A 21,410-nucleotide genomic window follows, 5' to 3' on the forward strand; every position below is an offset into this window, starting at 1 on the left:
GTTTCATATGTTATTCGACACCGCGCACTTCATCATGTTTTTCTAACTTACACGATAGCTAGTATCTTTAATTTTTATTTAAACGTAGCTGGCGTTAACTTGACCTTTCTTTGATATTCAGACTATCCATGGTGATTCGAGGTTTGAAACGCTTGCCAGTTTTAGAAAGGTTTAATACAACCTAGTGACCCCCGCTCAGATGATACATTTTTGCACGGCATAACATCGTGGCCATGCGTTTATCACGTGAACGCCACGTGCTGCTGATGTCGGAGAAATTTACAACACAAACATTATTTTCTTCCATCGCGTCAGGCAAGCGGAGGGACAAACATTGTGACTTTACTGTCATTTGTCTGTAGACTACTTTCGACAGTTACTGTGCATTTTTTTCTGGTCTTTGTTCTTCAAGCATAGCGCTAGAAGGGAAAAGACTGATGTAGACGATAATGGGTTAGCCTAGCACAATTCTACATCATATACCCTAGCATAAATACATGCTCGCACGGCGTTAAACAGGCGGAGAAAACTTAGGCCACAGCAAGTAAATTTTATGGATGACATCCTCCGCAGACTCCAAAACTAATGAGATAGGGCGTAAAAAAAGGCGGGCAAAAAAACAAACAAGATTCCTATATTTTCAAATTTTGAGATCATAAGTCTTGTTAAACAAGAATTGAGGAGACCAACAAGTCTTTTATTCCTGTATTCAACCAATGAAACCTCCTTGATTCAATGTAAACATGTCCTTGTAGATGTGTATACATCTCAATAGACTAACTACAATAAATGCAGAAAAGAGCTTGTTGTACCATCATCTGAAGCAACTGCACTGGGAATTCATATGCGATGAAACACCTTGTGTATACAGCTATATCAACTAGACCCCCCCCCCCCCAATTATTCATATAATGTTCTTGATAGAACAAATGCAGAAAACAGCTTGTTATTACACCATCATGGCGAGGAACTACACTGGGTATTCATATGCAATGAAACACCTTAGACTGTCAACATTAAACTCTTCTTGAAGATGTGTATACAGCTCAATTAACTAGAAGAAACGCAGAAAACAGCTTGTCATACCATCATGGGCAGGAACTACACTAGGTATTCATATGCAATGAAACACCTTAGACTGTCAATGTTTACGACATGTTTGTCAATTTTGGCATGTTGACCACCGTCGGAGGGCAATGAAATTTCTTGTTTTTTATTTCGAAATCAGGCGAAAATTAATGAGCGCGCTGATTTCATCCATAAGAATTACTTGCTGTGGCCTAATGGTATATATATCTGATTATGGTTATGATGAGCAATGGCTATATTTGTGTTACATATGGTACATTATATTGGTACATTTTTGTTTATTGGAATTCTCTGAATATGCTAGTTTTGAGGGAAACATCCATATTAACGATTCATGTCGTGTGTGTGTAGCTATGAGGGATATAGCAGGCCATTTCTTACTGCACTATAATTCCTCTTTATCGGACGACGCCACGAGTTTAGGAATGACGTCATTCCATAATGCCATCCTTTCAGGGTATAGCCCTACGTCAGAAGATGACGTCAGTCCCAGCTTCATGTAGGTGGGGTTGCCAGGTGTGTACTGGGGCCACTCTGGTACCGCGGGGCTGCCAGCAGGGCCACCGGTAGGATCAGACGGGTCCCTGAAAAAATTATTATTTCATATTTAATTCACATATATTTTAAGTGTGTCAGGCAAAAAACACAATTGCTTATACATGCATGTGTATTACACCTTCTGCTCAAAAACATAAACATAAAACAAGAGTAAAACACAATGTCAATATAAATACATAAATACAAAATACATACACAAATTCTGAAAAAAATTCCAGATTTAGAATCACAAACATGTATTACGCAAAAACCAATCAACGACAGCTAGCAAAAAAGGACACATGTTTTACATGAATTCTAACTAGATATTAAGGCCTGAATGAAACATTAATTAACAGTACCGGTGCGGTCTCCTTTGTTGTAAGTCGTCGTACAATTTTGATGCCGTAAGATTTCGTTCCATTTCGTTTCATTTCGTTCCATTTCGTATATTCTGGGACCCTTTAATCAGGCTGTGGTGGAAGCAACTGCCGACAAATTTAAGTTCTCAGACAGACTTACAACTATCATGAGAATATTCTCCGTCTGCGATATTGCATCAATCGTACGATGAATATGACATGGCCTTAAATGACGTAGTCTCCACGGGTCCCCCGAAAGTACAAAATGAAACGAAATGGAACGAAATGGAACGAAGTGGAACAAACTAAAACAACATATGTAACATCATGAAATGAAAATACCAGTAGATAGCGAAATATAAGCAGTAGACCGGAACAGGAAACAGACCACCACTACCCCACTAGTAACGCCTTGATCAAGCAAGGAACACAGTCAATTATTGAAGTCATTCATTATAACTGTCAAAAACATCTGTCAATAGTATAATACAATACCTAAAATTAAAGAAACATAAATGTGAAATAACACAGTACTGAAAAAATGATAAAGGTACAAAATTATACATATAGAATTTCTTCATACTTAATTCGTGTATCATAGGTTCGCTCGATGGTCAGCTAGATATATCATCAGAAGTTGTTAAAGTAGTATTTCTAGTTTTCGTCAAACGCGGTGTGTGTGTGGGAGAGTATTCCGGCCATCTTGCTTTAAGTTCTGTTGAGTTTCAATCTAACACCGCTCACTTTTTTGCACTACACATCGTCACCCTTAGAAAGAGTCACCCTTTAGATCGCGCTCATCCCTTATCTATGCTAGATCTGAATGGAAAGTACCCTGGGGGTCAGACTGCTATCGGGCCGTTTAGCCTATTCCTTCGGCAGCCCCAAAGCTCTAAGCCCGCCAGATACAAATTAGCGCATGCGCAACGGGGGGAATTCAAGGGCGCGGTCCACTCTCCGGAGCTTAATTTTATTCAGATCGGGCGGGCTGACTGTCTCGGGCCGCCGATGGGACTTGCTAGTGGCTCGGTCCTAGTCTGGCTCCCAGGGTAAATGAAAAGTAGTATAGCTGTAACAGTGGGGGTTCAAGCGCCTCCAACTGACCTGTCTAACTGGTCGCGACCTTTTAGCCTAGTGGTTAAGGCGTGCGTGTGATCTGGGCTGCCGGTTTCGGCGAGGGTTCGAATTTCGGTTGGGATCACTTGTTTCTACTCGCTCCTTTGATTTGTTTCACTGGTTCCCACACCGGCCGTGTGAGTAACGATCAGATCACACAGGGAATATCGTGCTCGGAGACTCGGGACGAGTCTATAAAGAAAAGGGGGAGTAGTGTAACAGTGGGGGTTCAAGCGCTCCTTTAATTTGTTTCATAGCACACGGTAAGGGACTTACCCGGTGCGAGCAAAATTAGCCCAGTACGTCATGATGTCGCGGCTAAACTGCCTGTCCTCCGATGAGAATGGAAGCACGCCTCCGGCCGCTAGATGTATGTCCAGGAACGGCCAACCGGACATACTGGGCAGATCGTCTCCATGATCACACCGAACCCACTTCGGCCGGCCAGCAGCGTGAGACGAAGGCGCGTAGTGAACTTCATAAAGGTAGACCTTAGACCCAGATTCTGGGGGGAAAAACAGAAATTATTATCATCATCATCATCATTCGCGGGCATCAGGGACTGATACATGGCGGCTTCAGACATGCGTAGCCTAGGTCACGCCATGTTTGTCTGCTCTCGGCATAGATCCTCCTGTGAGCTCTGGTGATCCCCAGCCCTTGGAGTACGTTGAAGAATTACTACCCTAAGATTGGGACTAGCCAATTTTTTAACCAGTCTTTTTCAGGATAACTGAGGACTCGTCACTTTCCGGAAGTGTGACGTCACCACGGGGGTCAAAGGTGGTTGGAAGTCTACACCGGCTGCTGTCACTGTCCAAGGAGAGTTAGACGGCGTCTCAACATTATTAGAATTTTTGGTCGTTATTTGGTCTTCAACATATTCAAATGAACAAACACGTGACATTGCCGACATTATACATTGGGTACAAGTGCCAGAAAGTTTATGTCGCCCCCCGTCACAGATCCGAATACTCAATTAATCAAAACTTAGTGCACCATACCATAAAGACATGATATCGGTCTTACTTCCGAATAAAAAAAAAAAGATGTCTGTAATTGTACATGTATCTTTTATAAACACAAACATGTAATTCTATTACCTGCATGTTTTCCTGCGGTCTCGACAGTTGGAGCCACGAACAATTGGTCGCCGGCGAATAGTGTGTACTGGTGCTGGACGGCTATTGGATCGTCTGGGTTGTCATGATCACGGTACACTTTCCGAGCGGCTGCTATGATACTGTCCTTCTTTGTACCCTGATTAAAAAATAATGGTAGCATTAGTCAGTTGTGGACCAATCGTAGCGAATTTCTCTGGAGGAAGTGACCCTTGACCTCCACTTGTACGACATGACTGAATGTAAAAACAAATCATAATTCAATTCCAGTTTTGCCCATGCATGCGTTAATGTAAATACATAGTGTGATATTTTTTATTCCATTTATTGTAAACTTCGTCTGTAATTTTGTCGGTCAGCCGTTACCAGGGCCAGGGAGAGATGCCTTAGCTGATCACTGACCCAGTGTATTGGATTTTTTTCATTCTCAATGAATACAAATACATAATGTGAATGCCTTCCAGAAGTAACGTTATTATAAAGAAAGCTTGTTACTCATATTCCTACCGGGTAGATTCTCTCTATGAGTTGCTCAAGCTCGAGAATAAAGGTGTCTTCTGTCATTCCTTTTTGCCCGAAGTTAGCACTCATCATGGATGGCATCACAAATCCGAACTCGTTGTTGTTTACTCCAAGAAGATAGTCTACGTCATTGGCTTGGCCGCGGCTGTACAGATCCTTCGGGTGTTCTGGAAGAAAGTCTTCGTTAAAAACGGGAGCGAAGTATTTGCCCCATTCGCCACTACCCAACTTCATCATGCGTTCAGCACCTTGGACGACTTCTTCTGTAGTCTTCTGCCTTAAACAGTGTACCAGGATCGCCGTATCCTTAGACTCACATCCCACTTCGTCTGCCAAGATGGCAGCTAACTCCAGAGGCTTCTCCTCAACCTCCATGGTGAAAGAGGTGCCGCTTTGAGAGATCGCTCGCCGGAATAGACCCTTACCAAGAGGGGAGACGACTTGATAGCCTACGCTCAATCCACCGGCCGACTCGCCGAAAATTGTGACCCGGTCCGGGTCCCCTCCGAAGTTTCGGATGTTTTCTTGCACCCAAGCCATTGCCTGCACCTGTGGATGAGAATCACATTAAAATGTCATGGAACATCTCGCTTTTCTCTATCACTAAACATGTACAGATACTGTCGTTTTCCAACAAAGGCAACATTTCACACAAGCCTAATATGAAGTCCTCTAAAAAATGTATGATAATTAGTTGTAGCACAATTTAATTGAATTTGCACACTAAGCAATTTTTATAAATATACTGCGATTCTATTATATTAGTATTTTATTTTAGTAATCTCAGCGCAATTTCATTAGTATACGTAACAATATTGAATACAGTGCAATTCTGTCAGCACACTTTAAAATTTCACGAGTAACTTAATGATCTTACAAATAAGGTTGTAAAATATGCCCCTAGAATGGCTTTGTATACGAATAAAATTGCGCTATACTGAAAACTGCATTAGATTTAAGTTAAGTCATAGTGTATTCAGTCTAAGGTGAGGTATACTGTATTGACCAATATCGGAAAGCATACAAATAAGATTGACTTTGTATTTGATAAACTCTTAGCCCCATGTTCAAGAACATTACTATTCCCACCTGATCAATTTTTTCACCTGGCAAAAATAATAATGTTACATAAAATACATCATGTTTTATGATAAAAGATATCGTGTGGCACGCTAGGCAGCTAGCATGTAGCGGAAGTAGCTAACCTGGTCCATGAAGCCAACGTTCCCAGGGGCGTTCTCGTCCCCAGTGCTCAGGAAACCCAAGGCGCCCAGACGATAGTTGATCGTCACGACCACGACGTCTTGCTGGGCAACCATGGCCGCGAAGGGCACGACATACCCAAAACCCATGGACAGTCCTCCTCCGTGGATCCACAGCATTACCTAATTGGTAATTTTCATTGAAATATGGATTTGACACATACACATAATTTTGCGTACGAACAGGGTAAAGGTCATTATGAGACACAGGTGCACAGGTCATAGGTCACCATTTTTGTTTTGAATCAATTACGGACGCTCTGTGCCGTATAAAATGCGCTAATTATGCACTAGATGGGCAGTTTATATGTCGAACAACCCTGTGAATGTTTTTTTTCATGAATACTTGTCTAGGTGACATTTGACATCCGATTTCGTACATCTATCCAATGTGATAGGGCAGGAAGCCCTATAACTGTGCTATGTTCTGAATTAACCAGTGCGCATGCGTATTGTGTCTAAGATATAATTCAATGGAATATAGAAAAAGAATGGCCAGCGTCCTTAAACTTTGACCTTAGACCATAATGCATCACGACTGCACATGCGCACTTGGAACTGTCTTATTCTTCAACATCGACGTGGGTATGGTAATTAGATTATTGAGTCAGCATGTATGCTGTTCTATTTTTTTTCAACTAAGAAACAGAGGATACCACTTAAAGAATATATGATACTGAATAGAATAACTTACAGGCAATTCGGCATCTTTTTCAACTGTTGGTGTTTCGATGTTCAGCGTGAGGCAGTCTTCGTCGAAATCGTAGTGATGAAATTTGAAGGGGAAGAGCTGGAAGATCAATGGACCTTGTGGACAGTAGGGACCGGGCTTTGTGGCGTCAATGGCGCCCTCCCACGGAACTGCAGGCTGTGGTGCGCGGAACCGCAGGTTTCCGACAGGGGGCGCTGCGTAAGGGATCCCCAAGAAAGTGTAGATCGGCTTGTCGGGCAGATCCTTGATGTACTGTACTGTTCCACGCACATCCCCACCGGTGGTAGGTACAGTACGACCGCCATCGCCGCTTTCAGCAGCAGCTGGGGTAGAAAAATGGCAATATCGGCCATCTTAGAACACACATATTTCTGATGCCGTACCACAGAAAGCCGTTATTAGGGGGTCATAATCAAACGTGTATTTCGTGTCGGAATTACCTTCCGATATATAAGATATCATACAGATCCATCCACAGCGTTAACTTCTGAAGTTATGCTGTCCAGAAACACACAAACACACACACAAAAGCGCGCACGCACGCACGCACGCACGCACGCACGCACGCACACACACACACACACACACACACACACACACACACACACACACACACACACACAACAACGGCACCGAAAACATAACCATTTTGGCAAAGGTAACGACAAATCACACGTGCTACTCGCGATCGAAGTAGGTCACATTTCACAATCTGGTGCAGTAGCCCTTCCTAGCCTGTATTTACACAAGCTCTCGGCCGGAGGTTACTGACCCCCAGCCCAAGGGGGATGGCGGTTAGAGGCCGGCTGGCCACTAGGAGCGCGATTCGTCAGGCTATAGCCCTTCCCAACGTAGGAAACAATGCCTTGTGCGAGCAATAATTGAAATAATGACCATGTCAATATTGTGAGAACACATAGTTCCATTTCTTCTTACAGATATACATACTTCAAGACAGCCAGAGATGGCAGGCATCACCGTCTTAACCACACTGCTATTTGACCCCTTTACTATCACGAACAATTTAAACAGCACTGAGTTTGCATGGCAAAGTCTATATACGTTGTCGTGTGTATTGAGACATGTAGAAACAGAGGCGATCCACAAAAATACTCAAGCACTTCTAAAACTATGTTGGACTTGCAGGTCTTACACGTATAGCTCTTATTAGAATAGAATACTCTTTGCAGCCGAGAACAAGTAAATTCGTGGTTTTCAACGTCCGTTACGGAGGATGGTTGCTGTGTTTTAGCCTCCACTAGGCCCTCTCACGGGCGTATGAATCGTAGAATTCGGCAGAAAAAGGAATAATTAGCCAGTAGAGTCAGTCCACAGTGAAAATCACATTTCGCCCGTTTACGGAGCCTGCAAGTAAAACCCTTGCGTAGTTAGTCTGGTAGAGACTAGCTGTGTTTATCAACGTTAACCGACAACCTCTGAACCCTTTGCCAATTGTATGTTAAGTAACTAATTTACCTTCTGTGCTCGAGATTTTTGTTCAAACAAAAGGTATTAGATATGCCATACAAAACCCACCTGTTGCCCAAAGGCATGCTAGTAGCATGAGAAACATGGTCCCACTGGCCATTGTCAGAGCAGGTAATGAGTACGTGTAAGACTGGAACTAAGGTTGGCGTGGTCTTTCTACGCGTCTGTTTGCGGTGACTCAACCAAACTAGAGGACGATGACCCACATGCCACGCCTCCTAAGTAACGTTAGCGCAGAGGTTAAGCAAATAACCAGGGCAGAAATGGTTTGCTACCCCTGCAGTAGTGCAGTTGTATAGGGTAGATGTTACAGTGGACATGCACGGCGGAGGCCAAAAATGAGCTTTGTAGTGCCAACTTAGAATCCTTGAAAACCTTTATTTTCCTTGAAAACTTTGACCCAATCAGGAGACTTTTTTGTTTAGAAAGAAAAGGTAGGGTCTAAGCTTTGCCTATTTTGGTCAGAATTTGTTGATTTCACCAGATAAGTTGGCGTAAGAACATATGTGAGTATTTTGGTCAGGTCTGCCCTGAGCAGATGAATACAGCCGAAATCTGGGTCAAATGTAAGGTTTGTTTACTTCCAGGATCTGTACTCGTCGTTCGAGCTGGAAAACAGCCTGTTTTCTTTGCATAGTTATCAAGTATACCCTTGTGGCTATGTGGTGCAGAATAATTTTTGAGATTGAACTTAGGGTAAGTACTTTCACAAGGTGTTATTTCAATGTTTCTTATGCTTGTCTCCAATGAGAAGGTTCCACTGTAACATATGCCCTATAGTAGTAACGTTACATGTACCTTGAATGTCACACATGTGTATGATTTTCATAACTACGCAGTGCTGTCCATGTGGTGTGTGCGTGCGTGAGAATAAATGTATGATCACGCTTAGAAGTAATAAGTTATAGCAAGGAGGTTTTCTTGGTTGTAGGCATTGCTTGGTTTCTTAGGCATTTGTTCATGAATAGACTAATCTAGTGGAAAATAACACCGTCTTCTGGAGTTTAGGACTCCTTTAAATGTTACCGTCCAGCAGTTCCATACCACGACTCAACATTTTTCTTATCTTTCCCGCTGTCTCTAGTGTGTTTAAGGTAAACACAGGGCGTGAAAGAATGTTATTTCAGGTGACATGACAATTGTCTATTCATGAACAGATAGACTGACTCATTACCACGCCCAGACTACCACACCCAAACCCTCCAACCCAATTAAACTTTCACCCTTACACCTGAGCAAGCCTGTGGCTATGGTACTTGAATACTGATGTACTGAATTATGTCCCACCAAGCCACTTGAAATACACCAATCATAAACTCCTTAGTAACTACATGTATGTCCATTCATGTAAGTAAAAGTAACATTCATGTACGATGTGATGGGGTTCAGAAACTTTATTTGCACTAAATAAACCACATTTGTGGCAAAGCACTTATAACTATGGTACTTGAAACAGACGTTGTACTAAGGTTACTCTGGAAGGGGTACAGAAGTAAAAGTAACCAAGACAAGCGTGCATTCACAGTGTATTCTGTAAAACAACGAACTGTAAACGTGCATGTAGATAAATCATACAGGAAATTGTCAACTTGTTAAAATGGAAGAATATGTGTAACGTTAGCTGTATAAACAAGAAAATTTCAATTCCACATTTCAAACAGAACGGATGGTGACACAATCTGTTTACGAAACATCTTCGACATTCAGTGGCCCAAAGGAGGAGGTACTTCCAGGTCCTCAAATGCATTTGAATCCACAAGGCACATTGGGATCAACCTTGCCGTCAGGCAATCTACTCTACTTCCGTATCCCAACCACCGAGCCAAGGGGGGAACCAGCCTGCCCTTGTCTCCTAGATACAGCCAAGAGTCTGTTTCTGGTTGGTACTGGTAAATGAAAATCATAGTTTTTTCTTTTTCCCAAGTTGAACTGCTCCATTGGTCTGTTCCATCAATGTTGTTGGGTTTAGTGAGGAGGTACATAGCCTCTCCATATTCCATCAGGGCTGCTTTGTTGAAGTAAAAATAACCATTCTCTGACAACTTCCACTGACCTTTTGTAGGGTCATACCTCTCTACACAAGTTAATGAGCATTTTGATCCCCAGTCTTTGTAGCAGTTTACACAGTAGATGCTTCCCCGATACGTAATGGCCTGTGGATGCGATGGTAGGTGAATCATGTCTTCTATCTTCTTCCATGTATTCTCTGTGGTACTGAAGCAGTAGCAGCCATTCCTGCTTATGACATATATACTGCCATCAAGGGTCACAGCACACAGCTCTGAGGACATGGGACGAGGGAGGGGTGGTATGGATGTCCACTCATCACAACTGGGGTTGTACCGCTCTACTGTTTTCTCAGCATCATTACCACCAATGGCATAGATGTACCCCTTCAGATACACCAGACCACACCTGGGGAAGAAAAATTCCAAGTCAAAGATACCAACACATACACCAACAATTTTCTATCATTAACTCATGGGGCTTCAACATAGTTTTACTAAGACATATTCAGAACTAAACAGAGAAACCCCTTTTTATCCATTACCTTATAATTTTGTTTTTCATACATGCCGTAAGTTTAGGCAAAAAAGCGGAAGCTTGCAAGAGAAAGACATACCTGGCTCTGGGTAAAATCATCTCACACCTTGGTTCCCATGTGTTTAACAGGTGATTGTATTGGTAAAATGCCGTCTGCCTGATAGCAATCTGACCAATCCTGCTCCTGCTAAGACCCCCTGCCAGGTACAGGTCATCATCAGGAGTGACTGTCACAGAGAAGCTGCCCAGGTTTTCAGGCATATTGATTGCATATAATCCACCAGAAGAAGGGTCATAGCAAGGAGCACACTGCTGAGAATCATGGTCTCTGACAAAGGAATTACCGTCTAAAAAACCTCCATGTAGGAAAATTTGCATTTCAGTTCGTGTTTGTCCCAGACGCTGAGTTGTGCTGTCACTGTAAACCAACTTGCTGTCTGTTGACAGACCCTTACTCTCGATTTCCATAAGTTGCTGTGAGCTGATGAAGGAATGACGGAAGCATCTGCAAAGGGCAGGAAGGTGTTGCAAGCGTTCTTTTTGGTCAAATTTGATCCACTTTAAAGCCGTTTGCACGATGTTGTCTTCTAAATTGGTCATTAAATCTTCCCTGTTAAGGAACGACTGGAGCAGCGGCAGTGGCAACTGGAGAAAGGAGGGTTGTAGTGCCACCTGGTTGAACCTGAAAAAGGTACATGTCAGAATTCAATGGGTTGATTCAAACATGTTAAGATACATACATTGTGAATGTATTTCTTAAAAGTGCTGATAGAGAAAGACAATGAAATTGATATAATGTATCTTATGATGTGTGTCACAGTCATCGGACTCACCGTAATGCAGCGTAACTCTCACTGGCCTCAAATAGGTCACAGTCCCCCAGCATGTCAGCATACATCAAAACATCTACACAGTTGGACACGTCCAGATGGTCTTTCATGTATTCAGCTGCTTTGCGGTCTACAAAACGAACCTAGAAGCAACAAAATCAAAAAACTGTATGGATCAGGAAATCCACTCCAGTCATGAACCGTGATGAGGGGGGATATAGACTCAGTCATGTTTGGGACCGCATCCTTAATGAATAGACCATAATCGTTGCATTGCTTCTTGATCGATAGTTGTGTATGTGTTACACTTCTTTACGTTTGGGACTGCATAGTGATGTCATCCCGTGATTGTACATATGTAAATATTTTGCGTTTGGAAATGCATCTCATTAATATGTATAAGCAGCAACACCTGTGCTGCATTGCCATGTGAACCAGTCAGAATTGCATTGAAGAAGGTGACAGATGGTCACCGAAACGTCGGTGGAATAAAACTCTTGGTTGTGTAAAAAGAGTCTTTTTATTCATTATCCTTACCTGTAGGAGTTTGGCTGCAGACATCAGAGCCTGGACCTGGTCTGGCTCTGTTTGAAGGCGGCCGGAGTAGGCGTAGTCCAGAATGGTTGCCATGGCTACCTCAGCCACATCCTGGATGCTGATCCTCTCCTGTTTGGCCTCCGCGTAGCCGCTGGTGAACATGGTACGGAAGTAGGGACTGCACGATGCCAGGATGGAGCGATGGCAGGGGAAACTGGGAAAACATAGTTTTGCTCCATTGTTACTTTAACTGGATTATGATATAAGATATGGAAAATAGTTTTGGGCAAAGTCTGGAAAATCACTAGCTCCTTAACACTTTAAAATCTCAGCTACTTGAAACTTATTTACGCTTGCAGTAGTTTTATTTTATTTCAAAGGAGTTTTCTCTGTGTTTTAAATTTGTGGTTGAAACAATTCAGGGAGAGATATTCGTGGTGGGATAATTTTGTAGTGGAAAGGTAATAAAACCACTGCGAAAGTTTCCAGATTTATAGTACATGTGGGGTATTATTAAGTGGTCTGCCGCCTGGCAGTTTTATATTAGTACAAATTGCATGTATAAAGTCTCACTTTTACTCATTGCATTGAAGGATATAATGACCACATTAATAATTGAAATAATGTAATTTTTCAACTACTAGTGCTAGTACTACTGTTGATAATAATGAGGTACTATCTAACAAGGTTTTTCTTCATAATATAATTCTCATGGGGCTCGTTCACATTCGATATCAACACAGTTTAATTGTTTAAATGCATAATGATATAACATTTGTATATGGAAAACAATAATGTACGAAAAGGAAAGTGCGGGTCAAAGTGTTTCTACCTGGCTGTAGCCTGCTTGCCAAGGCCTCCATACATAGGCCGGTCAGCTCCTCGACCAACATTCCCACAAATAATTTTCATCACATAATATTTCCCCCCTTGAGTTTAATAGACCCACTAAAAGGCATGTTGATCCTAGCAGTAGAACCGAGGAGCTGGCCTGTTTAGGCCCTGGAAACAGTCTGGCATTCCAGGCTAACCTGGCTGAAAATTTCACTCTATTCAAGTACTCTATAAGTATCAAATTATTTCGCTCCTGACTCTGCCCCCCTCCCCCTTCGTTTCAGCTTACAGCACCTTCTTCCTTCCACCTCCAGAACCACGTCTGTCAGCTCAGCCCGCTTCCTCAGTTCGTTCAGTTCGTAGAGAACTTCCTTAGGGTAGTCCTCATTGGTTACGTTCATGTTTAGCAACTGCTTGAGCTAATACCAAGGAAAGAAACACGTATGCGTGTGTAGCTCGAAGTTTCCCTCCAATTTTGACCTTTGACCTATCCTGATACCTGATTATCCACGTAGTAGCGTACCGGTACGGTACCGTGAAAATCGATTAGGCACAGGTCCAAAAACATTAATACCGGATTATGAAGTACAGGTACCGTACCGATATAAATCTACACCAAGTCTATGATTTTTATTTTGTGACTGATCTCCTGACCCCATAGCCTCATGCAACACCAAACATGACCAAAGTGACACATTGGAATAGCCTTACTGGTATGTGACAGATCATTCAGGAGGGCCGGGAGTTTTGATAGCAAGGTCAAGGAAGTCAAACGGTAGGAACCTAATCATGTTCTTTGAATAAAGATGCCGACGGCTTATTTATGTTTCTGTCATTATTGAAGAAGTTCAGAAGATCAGATGTTAATTTGTAAAATTGTATTAGGTACAGATACAGGTCCGGACCTGTACCTAAACCTCTGTGCCAGTACCTGTACCTGTGCCTGATGCTACGTTTAGGTACGCAGCACTACCACGTAGTAATACATTAACAGGTTGGATCCTTCGGTATTATCATGGAGCATTTATTTGTTCATGACAGTAAATACCTCGTAATCCATGCCCTTCAATACAAAAGTAACATAACGCGCCCTATCTGTATCTGTGTCTATATAGCCGGTACAACCGCCATTAGGCGTAACACACCAGCTTCGCAGGCACGCAGCGCGACAGCAGCTGGTTATATTACACCGAGCGGTCTGTGCATATCTGACTGCAACCGTTCTTTAAAGCTACTTAGTGTGAATGCTCCTACAGTACTTTATGACAACGAGTTCCATTCTACTATGGTTCTCGGAAAATACGAATTTTTCAACACATCAATCCTTGGCTGATAACTCTGGTACTTAAAAGCATGACTATTTCTAGTCCTCTTCTGAGCTGGCATTAGATACTTATCAGTCGGTACGTCCACATGTTTATTAGTCATTTTGAACATCATGCAAAGTCTGGACGTTGTTCTTCTGTATTCAGGTGACATCCATTGCAGATCTGCTTTCGTTTTGGTGACACTAGCACCCCTGTCATAGTTGTTCGTGCAGAATCTGGCAGCTTGGTTCTGCACCCTCTCCAGTTGATCTTTATCCTTCTTTGTGTATGGATCCCAAACTGTTGCAAGGTTTGGTCTTACTAGAGACGTGTATGCAAGTAATTTTACCTTTGCTGGGCATGCCCTAACTTATGTTGTTATCATTATTGAAGTCTAGATAGATGAGGTTGGATTTCTTTGAATCTAGATGAGGTTGGATTTCTTTGAATTTGTGCTTTTGCTTTTTTTCCCTATGCTGTGACAATTTGAAGTGAAAATGTGGGTCAATAATGGATACAAAAAGGCTGTTATCAAAAAGTATGTGCAAAAACAAAGCAAACTAAAGCCATATGCGTGCAAATTAAGTGTAAACAAGGTATCCAATGCGGTCAGTGCTGTCACATAAGAAGTCAGCGCGTGCACGTGTTTAGAGCAAAAACACGCACATCAATAGGACATGATGTAGGATCTCAACTTAACTGGAAGAAGATTGGCACACCCCGCCTCATTTTTCTAAAGGCCGTTTAGAATTGCAATTAGATATACTTGAGTGACTCAGTTCTTAAGTTCAATGTACAAAAAGGATAAGGCACTTACATAGATCAAATTTCTCAAAAACGCCCTCTAGCATTGCTCAATAGAACTGCACTTTTTGGATGGGTCTACTTCAGCACAACGGACAGGTCCCTTGATTTGGTGTGGACAGCTGTTTTGATTGATTAGTAAGAAAAGCTTTTGTCATATGTGAAAAGTATATCTCCTGATTAAGCACCTTTATATTGCAAGCCTTGCCAGTACTGCAATTTTCTACTTCAAAGATGCTTCATCCTCGTGGATCAAAAGCGTCGCCTGGCAATCCTTGCTAGAACTGCATTTTGACAGTTGATGCTTGCAGTTCTAGCAAGGATTACGAGGCGCGCTTTTGATCCATGAACATACACGTGAAGGCGTTATAGCAGAGGATACATTTTACTGATAACAATTCCTAGTATCTCGTGAGTTTTTTACTTTTAATAGTCAATCACACCAGTTCTAGTTAATAACACACAAGCAAGGGACCTGCCCTTGGTACTGAAAACTAATCAAACACATGGGAACCCGGTAACGTACGGATATTCATACTATTGCCATGTAGCAAATATGATTAGCAGGTCGTCTATCGTCTGTATAGTGTGTTGCTTGTAAACAGCTAAATAGTTTTTTTCTTCAAGAAGACGGCACCTTAAGCTCCGGTAACTTATGTCAGAGGATTTATTTACGATTGTTTTGTCTGCGACTATACGCTCGTTCTTATCTAACTAAATGTACACATTTTGTAACCTCCGTTACCGTTTGAAGTAAGGCATTCCTGACATTAAGATTTGCCACATATAAGGTGCCAAACTGTCGTTTTTATGACGACTTAAAACTTTTCTGCTTTTAAAAACAACAGTTTGACACCTTATCTGTGGCATATCTTAATGTCAGGAACGTCTTACTTCAAACGATAATGAAAGTTACAAAATGGGTACATTTAAATGAGAACGAGCGTATAGCGCCGTACGCCGTACGTTTGAGAAGAAGCGGATGCAATAGGTTGAATATATAAAGCCGTGAACACAAACTTGATGTAGTCTCTACCAGACTAACCGCGTCGGTTATAGAGATAACATTTGCCGGGGGACTTTGGCCATGGAGGATAACATTCCCACACAATATTGGACCCTATCTCCATAGCCAGCCCCTTCATACACTTGACTCTATTTGGCCAATTTCTACTATTTTCCCAGCGACCCGCAGAGGCTGGTAGAGCCTAAACTTGATGGGCCATCGTACGATAGGGTTAGGTGAGTTTACATGGGTCAGTATCTATTTGAGTCCTATAATAGAAAATACTACAATTATAGAATTTCCTCATTAGTCGTACAAATTAAGTCCTAAATTGCATAATTTGCACATCATCATGTACATCTCTGTCTAAGCTACATTCATACTAGATATCATGGACATCCGTGACACAGACAGACATATAGACACGCCAATTCTCCATTTTTTCATGGAGATAAGGCTACACCAAGTAATTTTTATGGATGACGTCCTTTGGAGACCCTAAATCTAATGCGAGAGCGCGAAAGAAAAACAAGAAAGGCCGAAAAAAACAAGATGCCTAGATTTGAAATATAATAGTCGACGACACATGTTAGGACACAAATTGAATGAGAGAACACAGTGTAACAACTAACAATTCTTTTATTCATCATGAAAAATCAATAATTTGATAAAATCAGTTGAAGTTGAACAGCAGTTGTTGTCCTGTCCTGTTTCTTTCGATTTGCAACACTGTCGTAACTCTTTGATCATAGTTACAGGAAGCGGAATTTCTTGTTTTTTTTCTGGGAACAGACCAAAATCAATGCGCGCGCGGACGTCATCCATAAAAATTACTTGGTGTAGCCTAATAAAGCTTGATGCATATTTCAAAGTGCCATACCAGAAATTACTTAATTTGGCACCATTATGGTTTGAGTGTGAGAGTAGACGTCACCTTTTACAGTTCATATAATGATAAATGAAATAAGTAAAAAAAAGACATGGAATTTCTGATTTTTTTTATTTATTTCAGAGGTTCAGCCCGAGATTAGAAGAAAAGAGGAGGAGAGTAGAAGAGCACAGGCAGTGAGTCAAGGATCTCAGGGTACATGGACAAGATGGGAAGGAATAAAAGACAGATGGGTTAAATGTGGAGCGATTTACACAGATGGGAGCTGAAGGTAAAGAAAAGCTAGCGGAAGAAGCGGAGAAGGCGTCCCGCTGGCTGTGGTTCAGAAGTGGAGACAAACAGTGGAAGACTCTCGGCTAGCAGTACCTGGCCAGTACTGCTGCCCCCCCCCCCTCCTGGAGGAGGTACTGCTGAAGGGAGGAAGCAGCTGCAGAAGCCGAGAGGCAGTCGTGACATCACACTGCATTACGTAAGTGTAGATTTTTTTAATTTCTGACATACATGTAGTTCCGCCACCTGTCACCAAGATCCCTAAGTAGCATTGAGAACATAAATTGAACGTTAAACGCGTGTGTTCGTTTCTTATCATTGCCCATATTTTCATACTTTTATCAACTTTTGTTACAATATATAGTTCTGATAAATGACGATCATAATGATGATGATGAGAAATCTGATGACTTATAAATTACCCGTGAATAAGACAAAGCCCACCACCATGTCAAACGATCTTTTTGGATGGAGGAAAAATTCCTATGGGTGCCCTGGGGCGATTCTCAGGCCTTCCTTGCCACGAAGTACCCCCCTGCAACGACGCCGAAGTCGTGACACAGCCGCTTGGTGGTGCTGGCCTGTCCGAGCCAGCCCTTGTAGTTGTCCTGGCCGTACAGTTGGGTGTACATGTCGGGATTATTCTTCCACTCAGCCCAGCGGCTGTAGGTATACTGACTGTAGCTAGACAACTCTTTCATCTACGGGGAAGAAACAAGATGCATGGTTTATGTCGGAAAAATACTCGCTACGCGTTGTTGTTTTTTTACTACAAAATGTATGCTAGTACTGTGTATCATAAGGTCAGTGCCACTCCCCTTCGAACTAAAGCGCGTACGATGACCAGGTTCACAACAATGTTGAATGACAAGAGCTGTTCTTAGCAAGAAGAGTCAGGCAGTCACTCGATTTGTATCTACGAGGGGTGATCAATAAGTCCTCGGCCTCACCCAGAAATTTGGTGCACAACACAAATATCGGGGCACAATCGTGTAGTATGACGTTTTAGCAATATCCACCAAATTTCAAATTATTGTAGTTATTCCTTTCCACTCGGCGTCCATGTAAAAATTAGTAGGTAAGTGACGAGAAAAACAAGGTTGAACTGTGATCAGAACTGTGAGGGTCGAGTTCCTCATGGCATGAATCGGCAAAGAATATTTGAAGACAAAATGTTTGATGAACATTCCCTTCTTATTTCAAATAAAAAGAAGCAGATATTTGACTTTCAGCAGAGCAAGTCGGCCCGCACAACTCAGGTTGCAGCTCAATTATCCATGTCTTTATCCTTCTACCTCACTTAACGTTACTGGGTGTCGCCTGCAAAGTAATAACAACAATGATTTGATGTTTGGTAGAGATTCATAAAAGCTCTTGTGCTTTGAAATTATTCCCCCATATTTGAGTTGTGCACCTTATTTTTGGGTGAGGCCGCGGGCTTATGCACTTACGGTATAGCTGATACAATCTCCCTCCGAAGTTTCGTGCAACACATGTACACCATGGCCAGCTAAAGTAGTCGGGTCTCTTATAAATGTTGACGTTTATCGTCAGGTGAATGATTTACCTCAATGCCAGTGAATCCAGCGTCCTCCAGCAGGCCTTTGGTCTCCTTCATGGTGGCCATGTCATCAGTGCTGTTCAAGAACTCGGTCAGCACTTCCCTCTCCTCACGGTTGATGTCCTTCGTCCGGTAGAAGTCTTCGATGTACCTGAGAATGTCGAGAAACATCCGAAGCTTCATGGCAGGGCATGGCATTTGTCGGGCCACAGGCAACAAATTGAAGAGGTAATAACTTAAGAATTAGATTATTTTCTGCAACTATTTTAGACCAATGTGTTACCACAGAGAATGTGCATCTCGCGCTACGCAGTTAAAGGAAAGCTGCACAAAAAATTGAAAATCCTTCTATGCTATGCTTGATATATTCCAAAGTCAAATTCTTACTTCAAGTTGTTTCACATAAGTCCGTCATAGTTCTGGGATTTTCCACAGTTTGCAACTTATGCCGTGCTGACGCCTTCTCGCCTGATAATTGAATTATATGACGTCAGTGTTTCAAATTTTTCACCTGATGATTGAATTTCAGAACACTGACGTCATATAATACAATCATCAGGTAAAAAATTTCAAACACTGACGTAATATAATTCAATTATCAGGTGAGAAGGCGTCAGCACGGCATAAGTTGCAAACTGTAGAAAATCCCAGAACTATGACGGACTTATGTGAAACAACTTGAAGTAGAATTTGACTTTGGAATATATTAAGCATAGCATAGAAGGATTTTCAATTTTTTGTGCAGCTTTCCTTTAAGACACTGAACAACAAACATCTCGCTAGTTGACTGAAACTTACATAGCACCTCCAGGCCTCAGTAGATCGAAGCATCGTTTGAACAAAGCCGCCTTATCGTCGACGTGGAAGAAGACTTGGATACTCATGATACCATCGAAGGACTCTTCACCTGGGATGAAGAAAAAATAATAATACGTTGAGAATCTAGTATTCTACATGCATGTAACGTTACAAATGTATGTGATTCGTATTCCAAGCAGAGGTTTCGGTCGGGGGCTACGAGTGGCCGCGATGTTTGGGGTCTGCCTCCCAGCATACTAGCCTGGGTGCCATCCGATAACTACCGGGGCCCCTACACTCACAACCCTGAAAAAATGTCAGGGTAGTGAATGTAGGAGACCTGGTAGTAGAAGGATAGCACCCAGCATGCCAGCAGACTGCAATAATCTCGGCCACTCGTAGCACATACACGCGCGCGCACACACACACACACACGCACACACACACACACACACACACACACACACACACACACACACACACACACACACACATACAAATACATACATACGAAACCTCTGCTTGGAAAATATGTGCTTTTGGTCAATGCCATCTTTGCTGAATCAACATCGGCCTGGCTGGCCTATTATCAAGACTCAATACAGACAGTCGGTGTAACGATAAATAACATTTGTTTTCTAAGAAGCTCGAAACCTAGAATGCACACTTCTATAGTGGTTTGCTGTTATGTCATCGCTGATCGACTAGTACTTCCTCATTCACAACCAGAACGTAAAAATGTGCATAGAGTTTTTCACTACTAGTATCTATGTCAAGTCTAGACAGATTAGTTCCAAATGGGTTCATATCCAGCCATACTTTGCCAGCCAGTTTCAATACTACTGTGAAATCACGACTTTAGTACAACAAAACGAATTCGTAAACATCCAAACTCCACAGCTTGCTATTACACGTTGAATTCAGCAAAAATAGGGTAAGGAGATTGAGCCCAAGGGAAGGGCAAATGATATACCATAATGGTGGCCAAACTCCCCTGGCATATTAGTTCAGTCAGTGTAATTATCAAGTTAGTCTGGTGGAAACTACGTTATACTTGTCTAGAATCATTCCATATTTCAAGTTCTTGGGTCATCGTGAATACAAGAAATGGAACTCCAGTGAAACACCATCACTTCGAATTCACACTAGTAGGTAGAGCATGTCTACACTGAAATTGAGAAATAACATCAAAGGTGTGGCTAAACCAACTTCTACGGCTGCCCTGTTCCTACAAATCATTGAGAAAAATTCTGTGTGGAAACTTTAACACCATTTCTCCACATAGCAACACTGATAAGCAACTCACCAGATGACAGGTTTCTGTCCAACAGAAGCCAGTTGTGAAAGTGCCACGTTTCTTTCTAACGTGGTAGACTGACTCAGTCACTACCACACCCAGACTACCACACCCATGCCCTCCAACCAAATTAAACTTTCACCCTTACACCTGAGCAAGCCTGTGGCTATGGCACTTTCATACTGATGTACTGAACTATGCTCCAGTACGTTTGTGAAGGTTAAACATCCAGGTGAACAATATATAAGGAGAAATTCAAACTCTACAACTGGATACAAATTCGGAGATTTATTTACGGACGTTTCGAGTGACATCCATCACTCTTCTTCAGCGTCACTAAAGGACAATAACTTTTCCTATGGTGTTGTCTTACCATAGGAACCTTCATAACTTATTTTACATTACAATATGTTGTCTTACCATAGGAATCTTCCTAACTTATTTTACATTACAATGTCGCTTATGCATGACTGTGTGATTTGCCATGTAAAAACCGGTTTTTCTAGTTATTGTATATGAGTACT

The 21,410-nt window shown here is 42.1% G+C and overlaps 3 protein-coding genes across 3 annotated transcripts; all 3 read right to left on the reverse strand.

The window, feature by feature from the left end:
• Positions 1-152: 152 nt before the first annotated feature.
• On the reverse strand, positions 153-8,391 carry LOC136427259 (liver carboxylesterase B-1-like). Its single transcript, XM_066416067.1, has 7 exons — positions 8,258-8,391; positions 6,704-7,044; positions 5,953-6,132; positions 4,733-5,296; positions 4,208-4,364; positions 3,381-3,609; positions 153-1,673 (listed from the first exon to the last, which is right to left on the reverse strand). Exons 1-7 carry the CDS (start codon positions 8,307-8,309, stop codon positions 1,475-1,477), a joined length of 1,722 nt encoding a protein of 573 aa, XP_066272164.1. The 5' UTR covers positions 8,310-8,391; the 3' UTR covers positions 153-1,474.
• A 1,197-nt stretch (positions 8,392-9,588) lies between these two features.
• On the reverse strand, positions 9,589-13,433 carry LOC136427258 (kelch repeat and BTB domain-containing protein 8-like). The gene is made up of 5 exons (XM_066416066.1): positions 13,249-13,433; positions 12,121-12,334; positions 11,587-11,726; positions 10,833-11,435; positions 9,589-10,624 (listed from the first exon to the last, which is right to left on the reverse strand). The coding sequence occupies exons 1-5, from the start codon at positions 13,353-13,355 to the stop codon at positions 9,913-9,915; spliced, it is 1,776 nt and encodes a 591-aa protein (XP_066272163.1). The 5' UTR covers positions 13,356-13,433; the 3' UTR covers positions 9,589-9,912.
• Positions 13,434-17,425: 3,992 nt separating this feature from the next.
• On the reverse strand, positions 17,426-19,693 carry LOC136427275 (uncharacterized). The gene is made up of 3 exons (XM_066416085.1): positions 19,590-19,693; positions 18,798-18,942; positions 17,426-17,931 (listed from the first exon to the last, which is right to left on the reverse strand). Exons 1-3 carry the CDS (start codon positions 19,673-19,675, stop codon positions 17,737-17,739), a joined length of 426 nt encoding a protein of 141 aa, XP_066272182.1. The 5' UTR covers positions 19,676-19,693; the 3' UTR covers positions 17,426-17,736.
• Between the last annotated feature and the right edge of the window lie 1,717 nt (positions 19,694-21,410).

The sequence above is a fragment of the Branchiostoma lanceolatum genome, chromosome 2 (genome assembly GCF_035083965.1).
Source record: "Branchiostoma lanceolatum isolate klBraLanc5 chromosome 2, klBraLanc5.hap2, whole genome shotgun sequence".
In the NCBI taxonomy this organism is placed as follows: Eukaryota; Metazoa; Chordata; class Leptocardii; order Amphioxiformes; family Branchiostomatidae; genus Branchiostoma; species Branchiostoma lanceolatum.

Coding starts and splice junctions, on each gene's coding strand:
- LOC136427259 (XM_066416067.1), bottom strand. CDS start 8,309: ATGGCCAGTGGGACCATGTTTCTCATGCTACTAGCATGCCTTTGGGCA. Junction 7,045..8,257: donor AGCATGCCTTTGGGCAACAG/GTGGGTTTTGTA, acceptor TTTCTACCCCAG/CTGCTGCTGAAAGCGGCGAT. Junction 3,610..4,207: donor GACCGCAGGAAAACATGCAG/GTAATAGAATTA, acceptor TTTTCCCCCCAG/AATCTGGGTCTAAGGTCTAC.
- LOC136427258 (XM_066416066.1), bottom strand. CDS start 13,355: ATGAACGTAACCAATGAGGACTACCCTAAGGAAGTTCTCTACGAACTG. Junction 11,727..12,120: donor CTGCAGCCAAACTCCTACAG/GTAAGGATAATG, acceptor TGTTGCTTCTAG/GTTCGTTTTGTAGACCGCAA. Junction 10,625..10,832: donor ATGATTTTACCCAGAGCCAG/GTATGTCTTTCT, acceptor TTTCTTCCCCAG/GTGTGGTCTGGTGTATCTGA.
- LOC136427275 (XM_066416085.1), bottom strand. CDS start 19,675: ATGAGTATCCAAGTCTTCTTCCACGTCGACGATAAGGCGGCTTTGTTC. Junction 18,943..19,589: donor CTGAGGCCTGGAGGTGCTAT/GTAAGTTTCAGT, acceptor CGACATTCTCAG/GTACATCGAAGACTTCTACC. Junction 17,932..18,797: donor CTGGATTCACTGGCATTGAG/GTAAATCATTCA, acceptor TCTTCCCCGTAG/ATGAAAGAGTTGTCTAGCTA.